The sequence below is a fragment of the Oncorhynchus gorbuscha genome, linkage group LG13 (genome assembly GCF_021184085.1).
Source record: "Oncorhynchus gorbuscha isolate QuinsamMale2020 ecotype Even-year linkage group LG13, OgorEven_v1.0, whole genome shotgun sequence".
Lineage (NCBI taxonomy): Eukaryota > Metazoa > Chordata > Actinopteri > Salmoniformes > Salmonidae > Oncorhynchus > Oncorhynchus gorbuscha.
This window is the reverse complement of record NC_060185.1, coordinates 16,739,858-16,750,291: the sequence shown is the minus strand read 5'-3', so window position 1 is coordinate 16,750,291 and position 10,434 is coordinate 16,739,858. Positions and strand designations below refer to the sequence as shown.

Below are 10,434 nucleotides of genomic sequence, written 5' to 3'. Positions count from 1 at the left end.
CAATAAGACGCACATACAATAAGACACACACACATTTAATAAGACACACACACATACATACAATAAGACACACACATACATACAATAAGACACACACACATATACAATAAGACACACACACACACATATACAATAAGACACACCTATACAATAAGACACACACACCTATACAATAAGACACACACACATATACAATAAGACACACACACATATACAATAAGACACACACACATATACAATAAGACACACACACATATACAATAAGACACACATATACAATAAGACACACCTATACAATAAGACACACACACAAATACATATAATAAGACAGACACACATACATACAATAAGACACACATATACAATAAGACGCACATACAATAAGACACACACACATTTAATAAGACACACACACATACATACAATAAGACACACACATACATACAATAAGACACACACACATATACAATAAGACACACATATACAATAAGACACACATATACAATAAGACACACACACACACATATACAATAAGACACACCTATACAATAAGACACACACACATATACAATAAGACACACACACATATACAATAAGACACACATATACAATAAGACACACCTATACAATAAGACACACACACAAATACATATAATAAGACAGACACAAATACATACAATAAGACACACACACACATACATACAATAAGACACACATATACAATAAGACGCACATACAATAAGACACACACACACACACACACACACACACACACACACACACACACACACACACACACACACACCAGAGACATCTCATTCCAATATGTCTCATTCTGCTGCTCTTGATCTGGGGGTTAAATCTGTCACATATCAAACAGTAACCAAGAGAGAATGATAAATAATATTCAACTGCAGTCCAGTCCTGAGTCCCGTTTAGAACAACGCTACAGTCAAACTGTATGGAACAGGTATTTGGGTCTGTTAGTGTTGGTTTTGTTCCACTCAGTGCTGTCTTCTGGTCCCAGTACCCATTCCCTCCCTTATTCCCCTTGCCCTTCCCTTCTCCCCACTGCCATGGAGACGCTGGAACCTTGGGGGTATTGTACAGTGTACTGTATAATACTGTGTACTGTATGATACTGTGTACTGTTGATACTGTGTACTGTATGATACTGTGTACTGTATAATACTGTGTATTGTATGATACTGTGTACTGTATAATACGGTGTACTGTATAATACTGTGTACTGTTGATACTGTGTACTGTATAATACTGTGTACTGTATGATACTGTGTACTGTTGATACAGTGTACTGTTGATACTGTGTACTGTATAATACTGTGTATTGTTGATACTGTGTACTGTATAATACTGTGTACTGTTGATACTGTGTAATGTATAAATCTGTGTACTGTTGATACTGTGTACTGGTGATACTGTATGATACTGTGTACTGTTGATACTGTGTACTGTATATACTGTGTACTGTATAATACTGTGTACTGTATGATACTGTGTACTGTATGATACTTTGTACTGTATAATACTGTTGATACTGTGTACTGTATGATACTGTGTACTGTTGATACTGTGTACTGTATAATACTGTGTACTGTTGATACTGTGTACTGTATGATACTGAGTACTGTATGATACTGTGTACTTACTGTTGATACTGTGTACTGGATGATACTGTGTACTGTATAATACTGTGTACTGGTGATACTGTGTACTGTATGATACTATGTACTGTTGATACTGTGTACTGTATGATACTGTGTACTGTTGATACTGTGTACTGTATGATACTGTGTACTGTATAATACCGTGTACTGTATAATACTGTGTACTGTTGATACTGTGCACTGCATAATACTGTGTACTGTATGATAATGTGTACTGGTGATACTGTGTACTGTTGATACTATGTACTGTATGATACTGTGTACTGTATGATACTGTGTACTGTACGATAATGTGTACTGTATGATACTGTGTACTGTTGATACTGTGTACTGTATGATACTGTGTACTGTTGATACTGTGTACTGTATGATACTGTGTACTGTTGATACTGTGTACTGTTGATACTGTGTACTGTATGATACTGTGTACTGTATGATACTGTGTACTGTTGATACTGTGTACTGTATGATACTGTGTACTGTCGATACTGTGTACTGTTGATACTGTGTATTGTTGATACTGTGTACTGTTGATACTGTGTACTGTAGATAAAGTGTACTGTTGATACTGTGTACTGTATAATACTGTGTACTGTATGATACTGTGTACTGTAGGATACTGTGTACTGTTGATACTGTGTACTGTTGATACTGTGTACTGTATGATACTGTGTACTGTTGATACTGTGTACTGTTGATACTGTGTACTGTATAATACTGTGTACTGTATGATGCTGTGAACTGTTGATACTGTGTACTGTTGATACTGTGTACTGTATAATACTGTGTACTGTATGATACTGTGTACTGTTGATACTGTGTACTGTATAATACTGTGTACTGTATGATACTGTGTACTGTATAATACCGTGTACTGTTGATACTGTGCACTGTATAATACTGTGTACTGTATGATAATGTGTACTGTTGATACTGTGTACTGTTGATACCATGTACTGTGTACTGTATAATAACTATGCCACTTTGAGAACCAAAGGATAAATTAATAATATAAATTGTATTTTTATATGGTGCATTAAATCCGTCTTGATAAAATGTGTGTCCGAGATATTTTGGGCTGTACTGGCTATGGAAAGACAACAAGTTTGTAGAAACAGACAGTGGACGCAGGGTATCCATGTAGTACCCGTGTAGGTAACATGTATTAAATAGATCTGTATAAAACCTATTTTAATTAGGGTTGTGCTTTGCTCTCATCAAAACAATCCAACATCCAAAAAAACATTATTCAGAAACAATTAAATATATATACTGTATATATTTCTTCAATACTTAATCAATGGTAAATATGTATGTTTTGGTAAAGTGTAAAGCTGTTTTGTTGTTCAGTCTTAAATGGGACACATTAGAAGAAATGGTGAAACACTATGAGAGAAAAGTACATCTAGTAACTTTAAACAATATAAATAATTGAAATATAAAACAATTACTAAAATACTGGCATCAGGAGTGGTTGAGTTTGCTTTGACTCCATTTGAATACATAGAGGATTTAAAGTTTAAATGATTGCACAGGAAGGAAGGAAGGAAGGAAGGAAGGAAGGGTAGTGAAAGTGATAACAGACATCAGGTTGTTGTACAGCATCTCTCTGTAGTCCAGAGCTAACTACTAATTCCTGTACAGTCCCTTACAGAGTGGCAAAGGGTTGTCCCTAGGCCCCGAGGCCCTGATGCCCCCACACAGAAAGGGTAACCCATCCCAAATCAACCCCTCGGCCCTACCCCATGACACTTCTCCACCATTCGAAAGGGCTGTGTTTGTGTGAGGCAAGCAATATGGCAGTGTTTTCTCAAAATGGTGGCTTACAACCAGTTCTTCTTGGTTCGTGAACAAGTCCCAGTTGTCCGCTGATGACGTCACTCAACACCAGTGAGTGTGAGATGCTTCTCTCTGATGGAAGGAGAACCAGTCAGTCACTTCATGGTAGGTTCAAGTCACGTGTCTCAATGTGAGTCTGGGGTCAGGGGTCAGAGCCTATGGTTAGGGGTCACGGTGAGGGGGATCTGGTCTCAGCTGAAGGACTCTTTGTTGAACTCAAACGTGGTTCCTGAATAGCGGTCTGAGTTACACAGTCTGTGCAGAGTCCTGGAGATGCCTTTAGGCCCACAGCAGAACACCCCCACCCGCTTACTGAGGAAAGCACACACAATACAGATACAACATGACCACAATATCCTAAAATTATCCAATCAGAAGATGTCTTTAAACACTTCAAACATTTTACTCACTGCTTATTGGTCCTCCCAATCTCCTCAAAGAGCAACTTCCACCTCGGTCGGCCAATCATCAGCCGGGAACTCAGAGGGCGGTACCTCTCCTCAGAGATGTTCTGGACAGGAAACAGAACACAGAAAGTGTATAATGAGCTAGTGTTTTTAGAGATCCAGGTAGAAGTTACGCTTTGCCACAGATCTAGGATCAGATTACCCTAGCCCCAGATTTAGGATCAGATTACCCTAGCCCCAATATTTAGGATCAGATTACCCAAGCCTCAGATCTTTGATCAGATTACCCTAGCCCCAGTATTTAGGATCAGATTACCCAAGCCTCAGATCTTTGATCAGATTACCCTAGTCTCAGATCTAGAACCAGATTACCCTAGCCTCAGATCTAGAACCAGATTACCCTAGCCTCAGAACTAGAACCAGATTACCCTAGCCTCAGATCTAGAACCAGATTACCCTAGCCTCAGATCTAGAACCAGATTACCCTAGCCTCAGATCTAGAACCAGATTACCCTAGCCTGAGATCTAGAACCAGATTACCCTAGCCTCAGATCTAGAACCAGATTACCCTAGCCTCAGATCTAGAACCAGATTACCCTAGCCTCAGATCTAGAACCAGATTACCCTAGCCTCAGATCTAGAACCAGATTACCCTAGCCTCAGATCTAGAACCAGATTACCCTAGCCCCAGGTTAGGTGGATGAAAACATATCTGACCCTGCATCAGGAGTTAGGGGAAACTGTTACCTACTCTATGAGTACAGGCCTGAGTCTTACATGGAAAATAGCATCAACTGTTTGAACTGGTTTGTATGATAATAAATAGCTGCGATATTAAAAGTCTACTTATTGTATGTCTCTGAACCATGAGCCCTGAACAAGATCCCCATGTCTGCTAGCTGGAGGCAGAGGGACATTAAAAAGACTCTGTGAAAGGAGAGCAGTAATAAAACACCTTCTGAAAGACTCTGTGAAAGGACTGCAGTAATAAAACACCTTCTGAAAGACTCTGTGAAAGGAGAGCAGTAATAAAACACCTTCTGAAAGACTCTGAAAGAACTGCACTAATAAAACACCTTCTGAAAGACTCTGTGAAAGGAGAGCAGTAATAAAACACCTTCTGAAAGACTCTGTGAAAGAACTGCACTAATAAAACATCTTCTGAAAGACTCTGTGAAAGAACTGCAGTAATAAAACATCTTCTGAAAGACTCTGTGAAAGAACTGCACTAATAAAACGCCCTCTGAAAGACTCTGTGAAAGAACTGCAGTAATAAAACTCCTTCTGAAAGACTCTGTGAAAGAACTGCAGTAATAAAACACCTTCTGAAAGACTCTGTGAAAGAACTGCAGTAATAAAACACCTTCTGAAAGACTCTGTGAAAGAAGAGCAGTAATAAAACACCTTCTGAAAGACTCTGTGAAAGAACTGCAGTAATAAAACACCATCTGAAAGACTCTGTGAAAGAACTGCACTAATAAAACACATTTTGAAAGACTCTGTGAAAGAACTGCACTAATGAAACACCTTCTGAAAGACTCTGTGAAAGAACTGCACTAATAAAACACCTTCTGAAAGACTCTGTGAAAGTACTGCAGTAATAAAACACCTTCTGAAAGACTCTGTGAAAGAACTGCAGTAATAAAACACCTTCTGAAAGACTCTGTGAAAGAACTGCAGTAATAAAACACCTTCTGAAAGACTCTGTGAAAGGAGAGCACTAATAAAACACCTTCTGAAAGACTCTGTGAAAGGAGAGCTCTAATAAAACACTTTCTGAAAGACTCTGTGAAAGAACTGCAGTAATAAAACACCTTCTGAAAGACTCTGTGAAAGGAGAGCTGAAAGACTCTGTGAAAGGAGAGCAGTAATAAAACACCTTCTGAAAGACTCTGTGAAAGAACTGCAGTAATAAAACACCTTCTGAAAGACTCTGTGAAAGGAGAGCTGAAAGACTCTGTGAAAGGAGAGCAGTAATAAAACACCTTCTGAAAGACTCTGTGAAAGAACTGCAGTAATAAAACACCTTCTGAAAGACTCTGTGAAAGGAGAGCTGAAAGACTCTGTGAAGAGCAGTAAAAAACACCTTCTGAAAGACTCTGTGAAAGAACTGCAGTAATAAAACACCTTCTGAATCTGTGAAAACTCTGTGAAAGGAGAGCAGTAATAAAACACCTTCTGAAAGACTCTGTGCAGTAATAAAACACCTTCTGAAAGACTCTGTGAAAGAGAGAAAGACTCTGTGAGTAATAAAACACCTTCTGAAAGACTCTGTGAAAGGAGAAAGACTGAAAGACTCTGTGAAAGACTCTGAGCAGCACCTTCTGAATAAAACACCTGTGAAAGAACTGCAGTAATAAAACACCTTCTGAAAGACTCTGTGAAAGAACTGCACTAATAAAACACCTTGAAAGGAGAGCTGAAAGACTCTGTGAAAGGAGAGCTGCAGTAATAAAACACCTTCTGAAAGACTCTGTGAAAGAACTGCAGTAATAAAACACCTTCTGAAAGACTCTGTGAAAGGAGAGCTGAAAGACTCTGTGAAAGGAGAGCAGTAATAAAACACCTTCTGAAAGACTCTGTGAAAGAACTGCAGTAATAAAACACCTTCTGAAAGACTCTGTGAAAGGAGAGCTGAAAGACTCTGTGAAAGGAGAGCAGTAATAAAACACCTTCTGAAAGACTCTGTGAAAGAACTGCAGTAATAAAACACCTTCTGAAAGACTCTGTGAAAGGAGAGCTGAAAGACTCTGTGAAAGAAAGACTCTGAAAGAACTGCAGTAATAAAACACCTTCTGCTGAAAGACTCTGTGAAAGGAGAGCAGTAATAAAACACCTTCTGAAAGACTCTGTGAAAGAACTGCAGTAATAAAACACCTTCTGAAAGACTCTGTGAAAGGAGAGCTGAAAGACTCTGTGAAAGGAGAGCAGTAATAAAACACCTTCTGAAAGACTCTGTGAAAGAACTGCAGTAATAAAACACCTTCTGAAAGACTCTGTGAAAGGAGAGCACTAATAAAACACCTTCTGAAAGACTCTGTGAAAGGAGAGCTCTAATAAAACACTTTCTGAAAGACTCTGTGAAAGAACTGCAGTAATAAAACACCTTCTGAAAGACTCTGTGAAAGGAGAGCTGAAAGACTCTGTGAAAGGAGAGCAGTAATAAAACACCTTCTGAAAGACTCTGTGAAAGAACTGCACTAATAAAACACCTTCTGAAAGACTCTGTGAAAGAACTACCAGAGGGGCTGAATAGAGAACACAGTCCAGTGCACACACACACACTAACACCCACAACACAACCCTTACTTCTAAACTAGGAAGTGCCAGTTTACTTGCTCTCTCTCCTTTCCATATCTATCGCTTTGTACAATCCTTTCAGCTCCGCCAGAGAATGGCATTGAGGGAAAGAAAGAGTGAAAGGTACACAGTGAAAGAGAGGGAGAGATTAGAAAGAGATGTCCGGCTGTAGAAAGGAGAAATGGAAAGACTGAAAGAATACATTCCATCTCCATACACACTGAAGGTAGCAGTGAACTACAGTTAAACGCAGTGAAGGTTAACATGCTTCACTCTTTCTAGTCATCTCCTAGCACTCAATCTTTTTCTCTTCACCAATCTGTGGTGTACCCTGTCCTCTATTGGCTGGCTGCCTGCATGGCTGGCTGGATGGAGTGAGTGAAGACTGACTGACTGACTGACTGACTGAATGACTCACTGGTGACTGACCGATTGACTGACTGATCGATTGACTGACTGACTGATTGATTGACTGACTGACTGATTGACGGACTGAGTGACTGACTGACTGACGGATTGACTGACTGATTGATTCACTGACTGACTGATTGACGGACTGACTGACGGATTGACTGACTGATTGACTCACTGACTGATTGATGGACTGATTGACAGAATGACTGACTCACTGATTGACTGACTGACTGATTGATTGACTAACTGACTGACTGACTGGTTGACTGACTAACTCACTGACTGACTGACTGACTGACTGATTGATTGATTGACTGACAGTGTCTTTGAGTCTCACCTGAAGTCCATCTGTCTGGCTGACGAAGAGCTGTAGGTTCAGATAGTCAGGTCTGTTTTCCTTCCACAGCTAGAGTGAGAGAGAGAGGATGAGACAGAGAGATAATGAGAGAGAGGGGAGGGGGGGAGAGAGATGGAATGAGAAAGAGAGAGAGGGGAGAGAGATGGAATGAGAAAGAGAGCGAGGGGAGGGGGGAGAGAGATGGAATGAGAAAGAGAGCGAGAGAGAGGGTGAGACAGAGCAATAAGGATAGAAAGGGGGGGGTGAGAGAGAGGGTGAGATAGAGAAAGAGGGGAGGTTATATAAACATGCCTGATACGCAGATACAGTGGGGTCCAAAATTATAGGCACACTTGATAAAGATGTCCATATAGCCTAGGACATCCCCACAGTGAAGCATGGTGGTGGCAGCATCATACTGTGGGGATGTTTTTCATCGACAATGAAACTGGTCAGAATTGAAGGAATGATGGGTGGTGCTAAATAAAGGGAAATTCTTGAGGGAATCCAATTCAATCTTCCAGAGATTTGAGACTGGCACAGAGGTTCACCTTCCAGCAGGACAATGACCCTAAGCATACTGCTAAAGCAACACTCGAGTGGTTTAAGGGGAAACATTTAAATGTCTTGGAATGGCCTAGTCAAAGCCCAGACCTCAATCCAATTGAGAATCAGTGGTACGACTTAAAGATTGCTGTACACCAGCGGAACCCATACAACTTGAAGGAGCTGGAGCAGTTTGCCTTGAAGAATAGGTAAAAATCCCAGTGGCTAGATGTGCCACACTTATAGAGATTGTAAGAGACTTGCAACTGTAATTGCTGCAAAAAGTGGCTCTACAAAGCATTGACTTTGGGGGGGTGAATAGTTATGCACGCTCAAGTTTTCAGTTTTTTTTGGTCTTATTTCTTGTTTAATTACACAATAAAAAAAACATTTTGCATCTTCAAAGTCATAGTAATGTTGTGTAAATCAAATGATACAACCCCCCCAAAATCTATTTTAATTCCAGGTTGTCAGGCAACAAAATAGGGAAAATGGCAAGGGGTATGAATACTTTCGCCAGCCACTGTACCAACCCTAACCCTAGCTCTGACCCTAAACTTAACCCTAACCCTAGCTCTGACCCTAAACTTAACCCTAACCCTACCCTGACCCTAAACTTAACCCTAACCCTAGCTCTGACCCTAAACTTAGCCCTAACCCTAGCTCTGACCCTAAACTTAACCCTAAACCTAGCTCTGACCCTAACCCTGGCTCTGACCCTAAACTTAACCATAACCCTAGCTCTGACCCTAAATTTAACCCTATTCCTGACCCTAAACTTAACCCTAACCCTAGCTCTGACCCTAAACTTAACCCTAACCCTAGCTCTGACCCTAAACTTAACCCTAACCCTAGCTCTGACCCTAAACTTAACCCTAACCCTAGCTCTGACCCTAAACTTAACCCTAACCCTAGCTCTGACCCTAACCCTGGCTCTGACCCTAAACTTAACCTTAACCCTAGCTCTGACCCTAAACTTAACCCTAACCCTAGCTCTGACCCTAAACTTAACCCTAACCCTAACCCTAACCCTACTTTCGCCAGCCACTGTACCAACCCTAACCCTAGCTCTGACCCTAAACTTAACCTTAACCCTAGTTCTGATCCTAAACTTAACCCTAACCCTATCCCTGACCCTAAACTTAACCCTAACCCTAGCTCTGACCCTAAACTTAGCCCTAACCCTAGCTCTGACCCTAAACTTAACCCTAAACCTAGCTCTGACCCTAACCCTGGCTCTGACCCTAAACTTAACCATAACCCTAGCTCTGACCCTAAATTTAACCCTATTCCTGACCCTAAACTTAACCCTAACCCTAGCTCTGACCCTAAACTTAACCCTAACCCTAGCTCTGACCCTAAACTTAACCCTAACCCTAGCTCTGACCCTAAACTTAACCCTAACCCTAGCTCTGACCCTAACCCTGGCTCTGACCCTAAACTTAACCTTAACCCTAGCTCTGACCCTAAACTTAACCCTAACCCTAGCTCTGACCCTAAACTTAACCCTAACCCTAGCTCTGACCCTAACCCTGGCTCTAACCCTAAACTTAACCCTAGCTCTGACCCTAACCCTAGCTCTGACCCTAAACTTAACCCTAACCCTAGCTCTGACCCTAAACTTAACCCTAACCCTAGCTCTGACCCTAAACTTAACCCTAACCCTAGCTCTGACCCTAAACTTAATCCTAACCCTAGCTCTGACCCTAAACTTAACCCTAACCCTAGCTCTGACCCTAAACGTAGCCTCTTCTGTAGCCTGTCAACTATGTGTCTGTCTATCCCTGTTCTCTCCTCTCTGCACAGACCATACAAACGCTCCACACCGCGTGGCCGCGGCCACCCTAATCTGGTGGTCCCAGCGCGCACGACCCACGTGGAGTTCCAGGTCTCCGGTAGCCTC

The 10,434-nt window shown here is 41.0% G+C and overlaps 1 protein-coding gene across 2 annotated transcripts in view; it reads right to left on the bottom strand.

Annotated features, from left to right (window-relative positions):
• Nucleotides 1–2,821: 2,821 nt before the first annotated feature.
• Nucleotides 2,822–10,434, bottom strand: part of LOC123992550 (NADPH oxidase 4) — a 93,976-nt gene continuing 86,363 nt past the window's right edge. For both annotated transcript variants that reach the window (XM_046293762.1, XM_046293764.1), the window contains 3 exons: nucleotides 7,986–8,054; nucleotides 3,938–4,038; nucleotides 2,822–3,839 (listed from right to left, as the gene is read on the bottom strand). In XM_046293762.1, coding sequence (XP_046149718.1) covers nucleotides 3,719–3,839; nucleotides 3,938–4,038; nucleotides 7,986–8,054 — 291 coding nt within the window. In that variant the 3' untranslated portion in view covers nucleotides 2,822–3,718. The remainder of the gene's footprint in view (nucleotides 3,840–3,937; nucleotides 4,039–7,985; nucleotides 8,055–10,434) is intronic.